This window comes from Phasianus colchicus, chromosome 3 (assembly GCF_987193195.1).
Source record: "Phasianus colchicus chromosome 3, bPhaCol1.hap1.1, whole genome shotgun sequence".
Lineage (NCBI taxonomy): Eukaryota > Metazoa > Chordata > Aves > Galliformes > Phasianidae > Phasianus > Phasianus colchicus.
In genome coordinates this window covers 36,846,897-36,865,784 of record NC_143438.1, presented here as the reverse complement: position 1 = coordinate 36,865,784, position 18,888 = coordinate 36,846,897, and the positions used below count along the sequence as shown (strand labels likewise).

Here is an 18,888-nt window from a genome sequence, read left to right as displayed (position 1 = left end):
TCCTGAGTTTGTTTCAAACTTTCAAAAAAAAAAAGTCGGTCTTGAAAATCAGCCTTTTTTTTCAGTTTTGTGTTTTATAAACAAAGCATGGAGCAAAGTACAGTAGAGTAGAATGCAAACAAGATCGACACTGCTGTGCAGTTTAGAGGCTTGAAACTCAACTCCAGCTCAACTCCAGGCAAAGAAAAAAAAATTATATAGAAGTGAATAGATTTTACTGAAATAATTTTCTGACAAAAGGTTGTATGCTCTATTATTAACATTGTATTCTATGACACACTGTATAAAAACAGAAATTTGTGTATCAATAAGAATAATCAGCTTCCAATTTTTGTACCTCACTTACTCATTGTGTCCTAAAACTGACAAGCTGGAATGTAACTAAAACCCAGCAGGAAATATGGTTAACTATTTATTCTTTCTATGCTAACTAAATATTCAAGCCGTGCTAGTTAAATATTCTTTCTCAAATATAAATGGATTTTAGTGACACTACTGTGATTAAATGTTTTATATATGTAGTTTTCATAGTGACATAGACTATAGCGGTAATGAATGTTTTAAATCCATTTGTTGCATTGTTAAATCATCAGTTCTCTTTTCTGGCATAAAAATTTACCAATGTAATTCAAATACTTTTGTTATCAGAGCCATATGAAAAACCACATTTCCAAACCAGTCACCAAAGTGAGTGAAAGGAAGACATTTTTGTGATGTTTCCTCTCAGTATTACCCTGCTGATTATACGCTAAGGAGTAAACGTGTAAGCCAGGACTTAACGAGGTACTTAAGTTCCCACCCCCTTTCCCCCCTTTCCCACCCCCTAGTGCAATTCCTTGCACTATTTTTACTACTAATTACTATGAAAAATTGGGGAGCTGACAAAGAATACTGAAGATGCTGTCCACAGGTATAAGAAAATTGCATTCCCTGTTATCTGCCCAAAGCATCTAGCTTTGCTCTTTCTGAAGTTCATAAGCTAGTCTATTTTTTACAAAATGAGATCTTTTTGTGTTCAGGACTAGATTCAATAAAACTGGAATCAAGGAAATGCATGAATCACATGCTTAAGAGATCTCCGTTGTAAAGAGATGAAAATTATTTTCCTGAAGTGTGATGTACATTTTGTACTGATTTTTTCTTCTCCCACTTGCCCAGGTAGTTTTTAATTTTGATTATAAAATTATTTGTACTGACTTCATGAGAACTTTCCCTTTAAAACTTTCTGTTATTTTGGCTGTTTACTCCATCTAGATAATAACGATGGATTGAAATGTCAACACCTGCTTGTTTACATCAGTTTTAACAGGAGTCATGGGTTCTGTCAACATGTGAACTTTACTGATATAAAAGCCTACGGGTCTGTCAACTTCTTTCCTATGAAAGAAAAGCTACAACATGGTTGTGCTCTCTGTTGTTTGGTTTGCTGTTTTTTTCTTCTCCTTATGCTCAGCTGAGGCCTTATAATACTGTGTATGTTTCTATATGTGTTATACAGGCATAAAAGTAAAGCAGAGCTTGAGCTGCAAAACTGGCAATAAAACATCTAAGGAAACTAATAGAGCCAACACTCCAGTCCAGCCCACTAATGCAATTTTCAGGTTGTTTTCTTTTAAAACTGATTTTGTTTCTGTATCCATTTTCCCTGCTCATTTGTCCAATACCACTATCTGATATACTTTGGTCATCATTCAGACGATAACACTCAAAGGAAAATATTTCCTGAGAAATAGAAGAAAGTCTGAGCAATGAGGACTAATGACACATTTCAGATGGAGAGTTACAATTAATGCAATGTTAGCACTGGCTTCAGCAAGGCTAAGGTTTCACTCCTGACGTCCTAAAAAAGGTTGATGTCTGGCAACAGGACATGATTAAGCTGAGGGAATGGCATGGAACTGTGTCAGGGAAGGGGCAGCTGGCGGTTAGGGGGAGGGTCTGCACCAGAGTGTGGTGGGCATGGAACGGGCTGCACAGGGCTGTGGACACGGCCCCCAGTGCTGGAGTTCAAGGAGAGTTTGGACGCTGCTCTCAGGTATAGGGTTTGAATTTTGTTTGATTCACGTGGAGCCAGGAGATGGACTCCATGATTCTAGTAGATGTCTTCCAACTCAGGATATTATGTGATTCAAAAGCAAAACATCATCTTCTTGTATCTCTCAAATCCCTTACAGAAGTACACAGTAGTAGGACCAAGCAGTAACTGAGCATGTCAATATAGTGACAAGATATGCACACTGAAAACAAAACAACAACGAAAAACAACAACAAAGGAACCCTCAAATCTCTTAGGAATCTTCAGGGGTTTATTTTTAGTTATTTGTAACTTCGATACTGAGTCATGATGAATATAGGAAGCAGTTCAATCTAAATCCATTGAAATCCATAGAAACTGAATTGTGCTCTCCCATAATGTTTTGCTTTGGACATAATGCACCAGATGATAAGTAGGATTAATTCCCATCTAGATCTTCAGAAGTCAATAGCTCTACAGTCAGCTGATGCACAGCTGCTGAGAGGTTGTCTTAATACAAGCAGCAAAAAGAAAGGTGAGGAAAAAAAAAACCACATTAAATTGTGGTCTACAGAGAAGCAGACAAAAGCTCGTGTCCTAAGGAAACACATCTGAACAACTAGTCTTCTTTGTCCCCACTGCTCCCCATGTGAAAGGTGCTGCAAATTGGCACTGAGCTCTTGAGTACATAGGACACAGAAAAGAGCTATCTGAAGGAAGACGTGGCTCTCCCAGCCCTTACCTCCACATGGTGGAGGGGATTTGCAACAATTCGCAGTTTCATCCCTTGAGAAGAGAGATGAAGCAGTGCTGTCATCAGATGTAGCGCACAGATAGAAAACGTTTCAAGAACTCTCCAGCAATCCTGTTTTGGCAAGGCGCACGTGTGTGAGAGTATTTATGTGAGCCCGCACAGATAGCCTGCGGGAGGCTCTGCATTCTGCCCAGCTCTGAGAAGAACCACTATTTAGACGCTCTAATTTTGGTCCTTGGAAGAGCTCCCTGCTGCTGCCCGGCTCTGAGCTCATCGCTGACTAACAGGGCACAGAGCAGAGCACCGGGGAGCTTTGGGAACACGTTCTTCGTGATTGGTACGTGAAAGGTGGTCTTTTATTTGCTTGTATGAAATAACAGCGCCTGCCACTTTTTGCCCTGCGAGCTACCGCCCATGACGGAACATTTAATAGCGAGGGAGGCGAAAATAGCGAGACCGGGCTCTGAGTAATCCGTCCGAACTCCCACTGCCTGCCACTTGTCCGAGTTCGATGCAGAGCTCCCACAGCCCTGCCTGCCGCCGCTCCGGCCGGCACAGGAGGCAGAAAGAAGTTGTCCGAGGTGGCTGCCCTGCGAAGCCGATTACCGGTTAAATCGGGAAAAAAAAGAAACCCCTCTGCTCCCCGGTTTGCCTGACCTGCCGGCGCAGCGGGAGCCGGGGCGAGCCTGACGGAGGCGGAGCGGAGCGGAGGGAGAGCGCAGCTCGCCCGGGGCTGCCGAGCCTCCTCCGCACCCGGCGGCTCAGGTTGGGCGGCGGCGGCGCCTTCCTCCTCCTTCTTCTCCTTCTCCTCCTCCTCCTCCCCCCCTCTAACCATCCACTCCTGCCCGGCGCTGGCGGGGGTGGCCACCACCTATCGTGGGGCTTTGCCTCCGCCTTCCACCCGCGGAAACTTTGCTTGGCGTCAACGGGAGAGGATGGAGCCGGTGGAGCCCCTCAACCGGTCCCAGGAGGGCGCAGAGGCGCCCCGCGGGGTGTTCAACGCTTCCGGGCTGTCGGAGGCGGAGGGGAAGCCCCTCTTCGGCATCGGCATCGAGAACTTCATCACCCTGATCATCTTCGGCTTGATCTTCGCCCTGGGGGTGCTGGGCAACTCGCTGGTGATCACGGTGCTGGCTCGCAGCAAGCCAGGCAAGCGTCGCAGCACCACCAACATCTTCATCCTCAACCTGAGTATCGCCGACCTGGCTTACCTACTCTTCTGCATCCCCTTCCAATCCACGGTCTACGTGCTGCCTACCTGGGTGCTGGGCGCCTTCATTTGCAAGTTCATCCATTACTTCTTCACAGTCTCCATGCTGGTGAGCATCTTCACACTCTCGGCCATGTCCGTGGACCGCTATGTGGCCATCGTGCACTCGCGGCGCTCCTCCACCCTGCGCGTCCCCCGCAACGCACTGCTGGGTGTTGGGCTCATCTGGGCTCTCTCCTTCGCCATGGCCTCGCCAGTGGCTCACCACCAGCGCCTCTTCCACCGCAACGGCAGTGACCAGACCTTCTGCTGGGAGCACTGGCCCAACCCGCGCCACAAGAAGGTCTACGTGGTCTGCACCTTTGTCTTCGGTTATCTGCTCCCCTTGCTGCTCATCTCTTTCTGCTACGCCAAGGTGGGGCAGGGCGGGTGCTGGGGAAGGGATTGTAAAAAGGGATGGTGACTGTGGTGGTGGGTGTCTGTGAGCTGTGGGGACATGTCCAGTACACAGATGGACGTGGTATTCTTGGGAACCAGCAGCATTAGGAGGTGATGGGGCGAGAGTGAGTTTGTGGGGATGGGTTTTATAGTGGAGGGATGGCTGGGGATGTGTGTGTGTGGTGCAGACAGGTCAAGGGTTGCATGAAGTAGCTGGGGGTGTTGTGTGTTCTTCAGACACTTACAGGGCCCCTCTCCTTACAAAGTGTCAGGAAACCCCAGTGCTCTGCTGCTTCCTCTGCGACCACAACTCTCTCATTTCCTTGCAGTGCTGTATGAGGAGTTTAACTCGAATGAAGTGCAACCAAGCAACAAGTTGCTCAGGCTTCCAACAAAGCAGTGTAGCTCTTTTGAAATGAGGAGTGTTGAAACAAAACAGCAAAACCCCACCAATTTGGTCTGATCCAATTAACATGCTATGAGCAAAAGGAATAAGGTGTTGCCTAATCATTGTGAATCTCACCCTGCTCTGCGGAGGGACATTTACCTCAGAATTCAGCAAGGTCGGGTGCCAGGAAGCAACAAGTGAGAACCTGGGTAGGAAAAAGAAATTAGGACTGTTGCCCAAATGTGTTTACGTAAGGGCTTTCTGCTCAGGCAAACAGTCACATTTTTCTCCAGATGTTAATTGCAGCCTTTGATGTAGTATCAAGAAGAACCAGAGCACAGGCTGTGACCCAGTGAGCTGCACAGAGATCCTCCCAGTCTGTGTCAGCAACCTCCAGTCGTAGGATTTCTCCTTAGGCAGTAATTTGAGTTCAAGAGGATAGGACAGCCCTTGCAGATGGGGACTGCATAGATGTCACAAAGTCACATCTTTAATTAGCACATTAAATAGGTTTAGTTAATGCTTGTACACATAATTTTATGCTCAGTTGTATGTGTTATGTATATATTGGTTTAATTGTGAAATTCAGGTTGGAACAGCATCCAACTCTATTCAACTTTGAGTTATGCAGAACTCAAAGGATGATGTTTTTAAACTATTGTTGGTAGTGAAACAAGTCCAGCCTCGCAAATGGAGGAAAAAAAAAAGTTTTCCTATGTAAACTGCATTCTGGTTTTCCTGGGTAAATACACTGGCAACTCTTCTACTGTGGTGAATGTAACAGCTGTGAGAGGAAAGAAACTTACTGTAGCCTTGTATCGTCAGAGTTTTAAGAACATAGTGAATATTACAGGAAGAATTTCAGCTGTTATGAATTCTTTCTGATATTTGTAAAAGCCAAAATATTCTCAATTTCAACTTAATTACCAATCTTAAATATATAATTTTATGGCAGAAAACTGAAAGCAAGTCTTGAAAACTTATGACAGATCTGCACAGTATATAATAAAGGGTATTTTTAGGTAGTGTAATAAACAGAACATACTATGTTGCAAAGCCCTCATATTACAGTAGATACCTCAATGTAAATATGAATATGTGTATTTAAAAAACAATAACCCTGTATGAAATACATGCCCAGCACAAGTCAATAAAAGCCAAGCCACTCCAAGTTACAGCTAAAATCTCATGGTCACATTGCTGCCAAGCTTGAGCCCCAGCCCTGCTTGGGCTGAGGATGAATTTGTTTTGAGCCTGTATGTACAACCCTGCTTGCTGCAGAGTCAAGCTGAAGAATGAATTCCAGGAGACATGTTGTATTCCCACTGGTATCAATAAAGCTGAAAAATGTCATGGCTCATAGAAAGCTATTGGAGATGATTGAACCCTGCAGCACAAAGGCTCATTCCTGCCCTCATTAAGAGCCATGAGCACATCTCTGACTGCAATTCTGTGACATATGGGTTACAGTGAGGGAGAAATTAAGAACAATAGAAGTTGAAAATCAGAGCTGAAGTCTTGTCACAGCCATTGCTACTCTCCTGAGTCTCCAGTGAAGTGGGTCACAATAGGCTCTTATTGATGTCCCTAAAATGGTGTAATGTACAACAGATATTTTGGCTTCTCAATGCATGCAGGGTTAAAAGAGAGCTGCTCTGTAATAGCATCAGAAGTATTATAAAGATAAACACATTAGTTTCTTATGGACTTTGCTGGTTTTCATGAACTGTGGATCAGCTAAATAACACAATTTTCTGATGCAGTAAATTAAGATGAAGGAGACACATTTCTCTATTTGAATATATTGTCTGTTCCAGGCTCCTTTAAGGCATTTCTGTTGTTTCCTTTTAAAGCAGACTGCAATTGAACTTTCAGTTCTGAAAGTCTCATTTTTTAGATGCTCTAACAGGGGACTGAGTTCTTCCCTCTCCCAGTTGCTCTTAAATTACGTTAGGAAAGATTCATTTTCATGGGGTTCTGTCCCCAGTGGACAGCAATATTGTTAGGAACCACAGATAGTGCTGAAATAATGGCATATGCCACAGAACTAGAACTGGAAATCTCAAATAATCTGCTCTTAAGACAGAGCTCATGCTCTGCTGTGTGCTTTGAACTCTCCGTTTCCTCTCTCCCACAAATAACTTCAGGTCAGTTTTAACTAAATACGGTATAGGAGTAAAAATATGAGAAGTCATGATATTTCCTTAGTTTTGTGAAAACAGGAGCCAATGTAGAAGACAAAGAGTCTCAATCTTCTCTGTTTTTTAAAGAGTCAGTGGGCATCCAGCTGCTGAACACCAGAAATTCCACATGGGAAAGAGGTCTTGTGAAGTGCCTGCTCACAGAGGAGGTCATCTTCTTGAGAACTTGTGGTCAATAAATCACAAATCCTCAGAAAGTCAGCCTTCCTTGGCCCTGGAGATCCTTCAGAGCTGCTCTTTAAAGGAGCTCACAACTTCAGCCAGAGCAGTGTTCATTATATGGTCATTAGTTGAGTCACAGCACTGCACGTAGACAGTCTGTATTCTTAGTTTTTATAGTTTATAATATTTTACTTGCTGTATTTTTTCATTCCTTCAAGTATGTGTTTCATAAACTGATACATTTGCACACTAATATGTTATTAAGGGGCAAAATAATACATGTACATTGGGCTTCTACCAGTTGGCACTTGTCAAGGCAGCAAAGTGTGACAATGGGTTTTGGGTACCACTGCTGTTGAGAACTCAATTATGAGGCTTGAACTCTTTCAAACATCTAGGCTGGACACCTAAAATCATTTGCAAACTTTTCCTTTTATAGATGTATAATGTTAAAAGCTATTTTTTAATTTATTTCTTGTCTGAAGAATGTTTCCATTATTATCTATCATTCTGAACATTCTGAATTCAAGAAAGTCATGTATGATTTATAGGGTTGGTTAAAAATAAGCCATACAAAAAAAAAAAAAAAAAAAAAAAGAGGAACCTTAACATTAAAGCATGTTTACATGGTTCTTAGTGTCTTAGTGACAGATATTCTATCTTAAATTTTACTGAGCAGAGAGGGAAAACTTTATTGGAGAAGACTGAACTTCACTGAAAAGAAAAACAAGAAGTTATGACACATTAGCGACACTATTAAATGAAAGAGGGTGAAAGATCTGTTATGACAATAAAAGTAGCAGCACTGCTTTAAAAATGAATTGCAGGTAAAGGCACTTGAATTTAAATAAGGTTAATAATACAAAATATGGTTCAGAATGTAGTGGTCACATTATGGCTCTGTTAAACAAGCAGTTCACTTTTATTAGATAATGACCTTGGGCAGGTTTTCCTGCTGTATGGTTTTAAATGGATAAAGTAACAGATAATGAAGGTGTAGTCAGTGGAACAGTTATGTACAGACAGACAGGAAATACGCTTTGAAGCAGTGCAGATTTCAAACTTTTGTATTATTTGGTAGGCTTATATGAGTAGGTGCAGATAACTTAAGGTATTTTTCCCCTCTCTTTTTGAAAAATCCATTTTCCAAATTCTTTTGGTTATAGTGTCTCAGTCTGTGCTACCAAGCCATCTGAAGGTACTTTCTGAAACAGCTGCAAGCAAAATGTAATAGTCTATAGGCAAAAGCAGCCTCTCATCCAAAGGCTCTCAGTGATAATTTTGACCGTACAGACTGGACTAGCCTGGAATTTTTGTACTTTTGTCATCCTTCAAGTCTCCTTACACCCTATGTCACAGAAGTATAACTGCCGTCTTGCATAAACCCATCTCCAGAGCACAGAAAATATATTCTTTCCTAGGGAGCCATAAATGAACTCTCATCAACAGGTACATGAAAGCCAGAGTTAGCAGTTTCATGTGAAAAGCTAATTTTTCCACAGACCTGAAGTTGTTTAAAAAGGTAACCTTTAATAAATGCAACATGTTATGACTTTTTTATCAAGGCTAATATTTTATTACCTGAGTTAAATATGCATGTAAATGTATTAGTGGATATTGTGAAGGAGATTTCCTCTAGGAGAATAGACTGAGACAAAATGAGAGGAATAGGCAGAATTAATATTCATTCAGGTGAAGTGGCTGTTAGAGGAACAATTAATTATTTCTTGGCCCAGAGAAGAGATAATTCAAACAGGGTGGTAAGGAGAGGTGTCTGATTTGCTTTGTAGTGTTTGTGCATAAACATGGCCCTTAATATCCTTCTGCATCTCTCTGTGTAGGTCTCTGAGTACTGTTCCACAGCTGTTAATCAGTAATTCAATTCTGCCTGTTTCTTGCTGCTGGTTTGCATACCATCTGGTAGAATGCCATGCAGAGCCAGCATGTTTTCACTGCAGAGGCTGCACATCCTTTTTCCGAAACACATGTACACAATCTGAAAGAGAGAGAGTTGAGAAAGATTAATTGGAAGGTTCTCGTCTAAATCTTCAACTCACACAGAATTTTTAGTAACAGATTTGTCCACTCCATCTCTCTTTGGACTGGAGAAAGTTGCAGTACAAAATAGCTGTGTCAAAAGTTTCAGAATGAGAGACCTGATGTTTATAATTTTAAGTGCATCTAACTTTAATATTGAAAATCACAGTACAGTATAGGTTTAGGGTGGCAGGAGACAGGATCTGCAAAAGTCTAGTGGAAAAAGCCTATCTACTTAAGTTACACAAATCACAGAACCATAGAACATCCCGAATTGGAAGGGACTCAAGGATCATTGAGTCCCATTTCTGGCTGCTAACAGTACCACCCAAAAACAGCCCCTATGTCTGAGAGTGTTGTCCAAATGCTTCTGGAGCTCCAGCAGCTTTGGGCAGTGACCGCTGCCCAGGGAAGTCCGTTCCAGTGAAGAGGGAGGATAAACAAAAAAGAAGCGATGAGAAGTGAATGGTATTTCTCCCATGCTCTTCTATTTTCACACCCGTGGACTAACCAATTCAGCACTGTTGTACATGGTGAATAAAGGATGTGTGAACCAGAGGGGCATCTCCTTGCATTTCAGGGGTTCTTCTGTACTTTCTGTCTGGTCTACTTCATCCTGGAGTAGGAATAATGGCTGAGATCCAGCCAAAGCTGGACCTTCTCAGAGAAAACGCAGTTGTTTTTCTGTCCTGTCTTTCCTGGGTTTAGATTGACCTGGTATTTCAGAAAAAGGAGTTTTTGGGCTGAGTCGCACACAGACACGTTCATACACAGATAAGCAGAACTGCACTTTCAGTGTTATGTTGCAATTCATTATTTTCATTGTTATTATTATTGTTGTTATCACTGGTTCACTGGTAGGTAAGAGCAGACACTTAAAAAACGGAATTTACTCTGAGCTATAGTTATTCATAGATAACATCCTGTTTCTGTTTCTCCTAACTCATAATGTATGTTTCTAAGACTGGCAGTGGTTAGTTTACATTCTAAAGAAATCCGAGAAAACACCCTCATATGATATAAGAAAATTTCTACACTTTTCACACCTCAATAAATCTTTTTATAAGCTCTGATATTCAGCATTTTATTCCTTCAAAAGAAGATCTTTTAATGCATATTTACTTCAATTCTGGATGATCTTACCTATTTAATAGTTGTCAGTTCACCTTGGAGGTATGTAAAGTGATAACCATCACAGCACAGTCATCTAACTGAAGACTCTACATTCTGACTTTTTGTATTAATAAATAGATAAACAAATTCTTATCATATTATAATGAAACCCTTGAATATACTTAAGTATTTCCATTTTTTTATTTGGTATGATTTATCACATGTTAAACACATTCAGCTGAAGAGCGTATACCCTGCTTCCCTGCATACCCACAAATCACACTATATGAATATATTAAATTCAGTTAATAATGACTGAAGATAATGACTCTATGCACCCACTGTCCAAACTCTTATGTAAAAATCTGCTCTCAGTTTATGAATCATTTTGAAGTATATTAAAAAATTACCTATGAAAGGTACATGGCAAGTATCATCAAATTGTTCATAAAGGTCATGTCTCATGGGAGATACATCTTAGTATAAATTCTTTGTAAGAGCCTAAGCATCTTTCAAAGATCAAATAGTGCCAACATCCTGATTATATTAACTAAACATCCATCTGAAGAAAGCAAATTATGCAGGTGACTCAGAAAAGCTCTGACTCAAAACATACACTTCTTATGTTACATGCAGTAAAGGTCATTCTAAATTAATGAGCATTGACATTTTCATGAAAGAATAATGGCTAATTCTAGTTGTAGGGAAGGTTTCAATTTATTGGCTCATTTGATTGTAATATGTATTTGTTACATAATGCAACTGTATTTTGATAGAAGAATTCAGTTGTGATATGTTTCCTATTTACAGATATAGATATGTAATTCCTTTAGATTTTATAATATGAATTTCTGAAATGTTTAAATTGGATCATTAATGTTTGTAAGCAACTTATGCAGTCCTGAAGAATGGACTCTAAGAAAATGGTTTTGAATTTTAGAAAATGGTGAAATACAAGTTGCAAATTGATCTTTTCAGGTTCTTAATCATCTGCATAAAAAGCTGAGAAACATGTCAAAGAAGTCGGAAGCATCCAAGAAAAAGGTAGATTGCTTTCATCACCAATTCCTATTTGTTTATATTGTAGTTTTATGGGTAAGATGATTTGCTGTTCTATTGCTTGTTGCCAAAGATGTAATGGAGAGAAAGATTTGAAATGGAGTATTTGATGACATATTCAGCACCTCAGCAGGATAAGAGTCTTTTCTGATCAGGATTTTCCATCACAGTGGTCAAGCCATTACTTGAAATCCCCATATTTTGAACACTGGAGCGTGTGAAATTCAGTCATGGAGAGACTACCTCTCTCTAATGTAAATGTTTCTTTTCCCTCACTAGAATTTTTTCCCTAAACTGTACATCTCTCTCTCTCTCTCTTTTTTTTCTTTTCTAACTAACTAACTGAATATTTGTAGCAGTTTATGAAGGATTCCTAGGTTATATGACAAGACTTCCAAATGAGATTCATTACAATTCCCGATAGTAGTCTAAAAAGAGACTTTCATGATTTTATGATTTTCCATAAAAACTTTTTTCCTTTATGTTCAAGACTTCAGTTATATACTGCCTACAAATGGAATTGTGAAGGGTCTTTGAAGCACAGTATTAGCTTTGCAATTTAGAGCAATATTTGAAAGATGTGTTTATGTAGATATTTTGTCAGATAATATAATATGGTTCTGATTTTTGAGCAGATTTGACCACAGTAATAATTTGACTAACTTCTCAGTTTATGAATGTGGAGTCAGAAACAAGCCTTAGGCTATAGCTCTTTGTATGATCTGATTGCTATTACCATATGGGCATGCAGGCTGTCTGTAATGTAAATGAGATATACATGGGCTCAACGGGGAATAAATAATCTATTACTTATGCATTCTCTATTCAATATATATGTATATACATTTCTTCGTCAACAGATCTCAATTTCTAAATTAAAAGCATTATGTCTTTGATGCAGTAAAATACTTAACATAAATAATTTGCACTTAATCTCATCAAGGCCAAAGGTGCTGTTTTGAAAGGCATTCTCTATGTTGCCATCCCTGCTCTCATGTATGTTATTTTCAAACTGGAAATATCTGCATCTCCTCTAGGTACAAGCTCTTTATGCAAATAAAACTCAGATCTAGCTATGAACTTGCTTTCATAGTTTCAGGGGAAAGCATTATATGTATGTTCAAGACTATTCAGGTGTCTCAGGGTTTAGTAAGGGAAAGGCAAACGAAATGAAGTGAAAAGCTTTTTTGACTTAGATCTGATCCCAAGGCCTTACTTAGCTCATGATTTTAAAACAATGCTGTTTTCATTAGTATTTATCTTTCTGGTTACTGTTTCTTCTTTTCCTTGCAGTTTTGTTAAGAATAATGCATTTAAGGCCCAGTCCTACAGCTTTATTCAGAGCTTTATAAAATTTTAGTATCATGGAATCACAGAACCATATGGGTAGGAAGGGACCTCTGGGGACTCCACAATCTCTCTGGGCAGACTGTTCCATGCTCTGTCACTCTCCAAGTAAAAAAGTTTTACCTCATGTTCTTATGGAATTTCCAGAATTCCAGTTTGTGCCCATTGCCCCTTCTCCTGTTGCTGGGCACCACTGAAAAGAACCTGGCCCCATCCACTTGGCTTCCATCCATTAGATTTTTATAAGCATTGATAAGATCCTTCCTTAGTCTTCTCTCCTCCAGGCTGAACAGACCCAGCTCTCTCAGCCCTTCCTCATAGGGGAAATGCTCCAGGCCCCTAGAAGTCTTTGCAGTCCTCTGCCGGGCTCTCTCTAGAAGTTCCCTACTTTTCTTGAACTGGGGAGCCCAGAACTTGACACAGTGGTCCAGACGTGTCCTCACTAGGGTAGGGTAGAAGGGGAGTATCACCTCCCTCGTTTGGATGGCTATGCTCTTTTTAAAGCAGCCCAGGATACCATTCTCCTCCTTGGCCACAAGGGCACACTGCTCGCTCATGGCCAACCTGTTGTCCACCAGAACACTCAAGTCCTTCTCCACAGAGTTTCTTCCCAGCAGGTCAGCCTCTAACCTATACTGATGCAGGAGGTTATTCCTCCCCACATTTAGGACTCTACACTTGCCCTTGTTGAACCTTATCTGGTTTCCATCCTGTCAGGTTTCACTGAATGGCAGCACAGCTTTCTGGTGAGTCAGTCACATCTCCCAGCAAACTTCATGAGGATGCACTCTTTCTCTTCATCCAGGTCACTGATAAAGATGTTGAACAAGACCAGACCCAGTACCAACCCCTTGAAAACACCACTATCTACAGGCCTCCAACTAGACTCTGTGCTGATGATCACAGCCCTTTAAGCTCTGCCTGTCAGTCAGTTCTCAATTCACCTCACCATCCACTTGACTGTCTCACACTTCCTGAGTTTATCTATGAGGATGTTACAGGAGGCAGCATCAAATGCCTTGCTGAAGTCAAGGTACACAACGTGCACTGCTCTCCCCACATCTATCCAATCAGTCATGAGTTCTTAGAGGCTACCAGATTGGTCAAGCATGATTTTCCCTTGGTGAATCCATGCTGACTACTCTTTATAACCTTTTTCTCTTCCATTTTCTTGGAGAAGACATCCAGAAGAAGATGCTCCATCATCTTCCTGGGGACAGAGGTGAGGCTGACTGGCCAAAATTTTCTGGGTCCTCCGTTTAACCCTTTTTGAAGACTGCAGTGACATTGGCTTTTCTTCCAGTCCTCAAAAACCTCTCTCATTCTCCATGATCTTTCAAATCACTTCTGCCAGGTCCCTGAGTACTGGTAGGTATATCCCTTCAAGGCCCATGGATATTGTTCAGTCGAGTTTGCTTAGACCTACAAAAAAGATTGTTAGTAACAGAATCTTAGTTTATCATGTGTGAATTTAAAAAGTGAATTTAAAACATAAATGTACCTAAATGCCGTTCTTTATGCTTTTTGGCCAGGAAACATCAACATGCATTTCAAGTTTTTTTTTATTTGCTGATGAGAAACCCTAAGCATGATACCATGACATAAAAAGAACTGCCCTTTAGTGTTACCTTGGCTGCAAATTATAGGGATGATGCTGGAAAGGTAAGCTCTGAAGTGAGTCTTAGGATGAATAATGGGATAAAACAGATGCTGTGAGGATCCGTTATGAAAAACTACTTACTCCGCAGATATGAAATACCTTAGTATAATAGTTACAAGAGACACCTCAGCTTTCAGTTGCATTTATACAGTCTATTGGAAGTCAGTGATTTTCCTGATGTCAATTAAAAAAAAAAAAAGTACAAACTGAGGTAACACATCTTTTAAGAATTAACTGTGTGCAATAACCAGACAGCATGTTTGCAGCTGGAATATTAATGCACTGAAGGGATCGGAGAATCAATTGTTCTTTATTTATGCTTCCTTGTTAGCATGAGGAAGACAGCTTTCCTGATGAGAGCTGAAAGAGGAAATATTTGTGTGGCTGCTTTAGCATCAGCTGAATTAAGCTTAATAGGGTTAAATAGAAAAAAAGACTGGTGAATATTTTGAACCCTTGGGACTGAAAAAATTATATTTACTAGAGATTTTGCTAACCAGAAACAATCTTTGTCATAAGTTATTTCAGGCTATTGCTGCAGAAATTAAACTTTTCCCTGCAAGTTTCCACAAATTAAGGCACATGAAAATTAAACAAGTTAGTTAATTATTACTGAGCATTAATCAATTCAAGTAAGTATAGACCAGGGTCAATATATCAGCAAAAAGTCTGCTCTGCAGCATATACCACTTTGTCAGTTAGCTCTGCCTGTGAATGAGAGCAACAGTTATCTGAAGAATTATGTTGTAAAATGTTAATTGAGTAATTATAATGACCCGTAACATGATATGCATTGGAATTACTAGTAGGCTCTCAATGGGAAATTGGCACTTGCTAGAGAAATGTATTTTGTTCAGTGCCTGCAAAGCAGTAATTGCAATTTTGGAAGAAAGAGAAACCTAAAGAAAACTTTGTCAAACAAACTCCACCGTGCCCGGAAAAATACCTGCAGTAACCAAAAGGTCTCTGGTGACTGATACTGCAGCTGTCAGAGGGGATCTAGCAAACTTAATGGCTCTTTCTTGTGAAAATACTGAAAGTGGAGTCAGGAGGTAGAATGAAGGTTATTTTGCTCCTTACGTTCAATATATAGTTACCAGAAATCTTGTTCTTTTTCTTTTCTTTTCTCTTCTACTCTGGAAGATCGTGTACTTCTTGCAATACTACAAAACAAAGTCCATGTAGGTAATGAATTAAAATATTAATAAATATTCAAAAATGTGTTTTATTATTTTTGTTTTTTTTTACGGATAATGATATAATAAGCTTGCTTTTAATATTCATAAGACATCTGTGTTTTCCTTTCCCTGTCTCAGACAGCACAGACTGTGTTGGTGGTGGTAGTGGTTTTTGGCATCTCCTGGCTGCCGCATCATGTGATTCATCTCTGGGCTGAATTTGGAGTATTCCCACTGACTCAAGCCTCATTTCTCTTCAGGGTAGCTGCACACTGCCTGGCTTACAGCAATTCTTCTGTAAACCCAATTATATATGCATTTCTCTCTGAAAATTTTAGAAAGGCCTACAAGCAAGTTTTCAAGTGCCAGATAGGTAACGAATCACCTCTGAATGATGCTAAAGAAAATAAGAGTCGGATAGATACACCACCATCTACCAACTGCACACATGTGTGAATTTCAGAAAGTCCTGTTTGCTGGCTCTTCAGCTGCGTGAATGAATGACATTTCTGGAAAACAAAGCACAATGAGCTTTATCACAGCTTTTTCTTGATAAAGCTAATAGGTATTTAAGGTAATGAAGTTGCATTTGTAGCAAATGTTCATGAAAATGGTATGAAGGAAAACCGGGCTGGTCCTTTGTATTGTATCTTTGCCAAATGAAGCTCCTGACCTTTGAAAGATAATTCAGAAACAAAACATTGGTTATGATTTGTGTGTGTTCCTATTCATTAAGCATAATTTGTATAAGCATTCAAATGTAACATACAAGAAGTATTCGCTGATATGGATAAATCACTGAACTTCTCACATCTTACTCCGTAGAAGCAAAGAGATGGCTAAATTTTCTGACTTACAGATAATAAATACCGTGGTACTACAGTTTCAGAGAGGAAAAGTTTCATTCTCTGTTCAGGTTGTTTTGACAATGTCTTTTCCCTTGTTAGAGTAAAGATGGGATCTGACTTCGAGTTGAAATAACCCACGTACAATTTGAGACAATTGCTTTGGAGAGGCAACACTGATTTTATCTGTTCAGCTATCTTTTTAATGTAACATAGTGAATGATGATGTACTTTTTACCGCTTTGTATGCCTGCCTTACTGCATACACAGAACTTTTGTGTACACTATATAAGGTTTTTGTTTATGGTCTGTGTGAAGTTCTATCAGAATCAAAATTTGTCTGAGGAAAGCTTTTCTTTAGCTGCTGCATGTGTGTTATGTGTGTGTGTGTGTGTGCGTGTTTTGTTAACTTTATTGACTCTGAGATGGAAGTACAGTTTTAAATGTGCAATATCAATATGTATTTTAAAATGTTATGTTCCATAAAGAAAATCCAAGCAATGCATAAGTGCTTAAAAACAGCAATCCTTTAAAAGTTCTAATAGAGGTTTGATACAATGTAACTCTAAAAAGGAAAATTTCGGAAGGATACATTTAAATTGGTACAAAGTGTGTAATATAAATTATAAGTAATAAGTGGGAGTGCCTCAGCACTTTGAGAACATATTGTTAGCAGGAGAATGATATGCTTTTACCATTTATGTTCATGACCCATCATAGAATCATAGAGCAAATTAAGTTGAAGAAACCTCTTGGGATCCTCTCAAGGCAGGGCTGCCCTCACATCCATATCACTTCTTGTCTAGTTATGTTTTGAAGATTTCCAAAGACAGCAATTCTGCAACTCATCAGTCATAGTTGAGATTTCCCTTGATGCAGCTTGCAACCATTTCCCTCCCCCCTCTCACCACACCCTTGAGAAGACTCTTCACTCTAACCAAACATGCATAATTGTAGATGACAATTAGAGTTTCTCCCCGTCTTCTCCAAGCTGAAAAAATAAGGTGCAAAGTCCCTGGTTTTCCACTCCAGCTTGGCCATCCCTCTCATGCACTGGGATGTTCCAAACTGGACAGCATGTTCCACGTGCTTTCTCATGTGTACTGAGTAGAGGGGACAAATCACCTCCCTTTACCCCACCTTTTTCTATAGAATTGCATTCAGCCCAATTTTGGTTGGGCTTTGTTGAAATTTATTTGATAACTGTTGTCCATTCTCTGGCTCACCAGATGCCTCCAAAAGAAAACTCTGCGCTCCAGTGTATCTGCTATCCACCCAGGTTTGACGTCATCTGCGGCTTGCATTCTGTGCCCTTGTTCTGTTCTTTGCTGAAGATCATGTAGACATAGAATGGGTTAGGCTGGAAGAGTCCTTATAGATCATCTAGTTCCAACCCCCTAATTTGGGCAGGGCCATCACCCACCCAGGGCCCCATAACACCTGGCCTTGAACACCTCCAAGTATGGGGCATCCACAGGGTTGATCTGGGAAAACATGTTCCAATGCCTCACTATTCTCAAACTTTCTTCATAGGAGAGGTGCTCCAGCTCTGTAATCATCTTCACTGGACCCACTCCAAGAGCTCCATGTCCTTCCTGTGCTGGCCTGGACTCAGTAATCCAGATGGGGCCTCGTGAGGAGAGAGTAGAGGGGGACAATCACCTCCCTCACCCTGCTGGCCACCCCTCTGTGGATGCAGCCCTGGAAGCAGTTGGCCTTCCAGGTTGCAAGAGCACACTGCTGGCTCCTGTCCAGCTTTTCAAAGATGTTAAATACTGTTGGACAGATGCTCTGTCAGACGCCTTTTTTTCCACAGATTTACTGATCAGTTATGGAGGGTTAGCTCACATGAAAATGTCTGTTTACATGTCAGTGTTATCTACATGGAATCAGTAAAATAATATCAAAGACATGCTGGTGCACACATGACATTTGTGTCCAATCATTCATATGAAGAAGCAGTTTGAAGTAACTGTTAGGAGCACAGAATATACAAGAAAAAAATTGGAAAAGAAGGGTTCATCCATGGCACCTTCTTTTCTGGGTTTGATTTGATATTAGGAAAACACTCTAGCACAATGTTACTGTTATACCTAGCTTTCAGTTTTTTTTCAGATTCCAATCACTCAAGTCATTAAGTCCCTACCAGACCACACTTGAGTTTGTAACATATTCGGTGATCTTGCAGCTTCAAAAATTATGTTTCTCCTTTTTAAAAATTGCTTTCTAAAAATCATTAGAATAAAAAATTACAACGTAAATACAAGTTTATGCAAGTATAAAGTTAACATGGTGAAATTATGATTTCATGAGGAAATTGCATTTTTTCTTGACTGCAAATAATTTTAAACCTAGTGACGTGATAACCAGTAATAGGACTTCATCAGTTTGGAATTCTAAGGATAAAGAGTGGGGAAGGGAAGTGTAGTAAGAATATGTTTATAATGCCCTGATTTCTGAGTGTGTCAGTAAAACTTGCATC

The 18,888-nt window shown here is 40.2% G+C and overlaps 1 protein-coding gene across 1 annotated transcript; it reads left to right on the top strand.

Moving 5' to 3' along the window:
* Positions 1-3,085: 3,085 nt before the first annotated feature.
* Positions 3,086-18,586, top strand: GALR1 (galanin receptor 1). Its single transcript, XM_031589054.2, has 3 exons — positions 3,086-4,393; positions 11,296-11,361; positions 15,700-18,586. The coding sequence occupies exons 1-3, from the start codon at positions 3,704-3,706 to the stop codon at positions 16,015-16,017; spliced, it is 1,074 nt and encodes a 357-aa protein (XP_031444914.1). The 5' UTR covers positions 3,086-3,703; the 3' UTR covers positions 16,018-18,586.
* The last annotated feature ends 302 nt before the right edge of the window (positions 18,587-18,888 follow it).

What these genes read in the sequence shown, in the direction of transcription:
- GALR1 (XM_031589054.2), top strand. Translation starts at nt 3,704, where the DNA reads ATGGAGCCGGTGGAGCCCCTCAACCGGTCCCAGGAGGGCGCAGAGGCG. An exon ending in TCTCTTTCTGCTACGCCAAG is followed by an intron (nt 4,394 to 11,295) that starts GTGGGGCAGGGC and finishes TGATCTTTTCAG; the next exon opens with GTTCTTAATCATCTGCATAA. An exon ending in CGGAAGCATCCAAGAAAAAG is followed by an intron (nt 11,362 to 15,699) that starts GTAGATTGCTTT and finishes TCCCTGTCTCAG; the next exon opens with ACAGCACAGACTGTGTTGGT.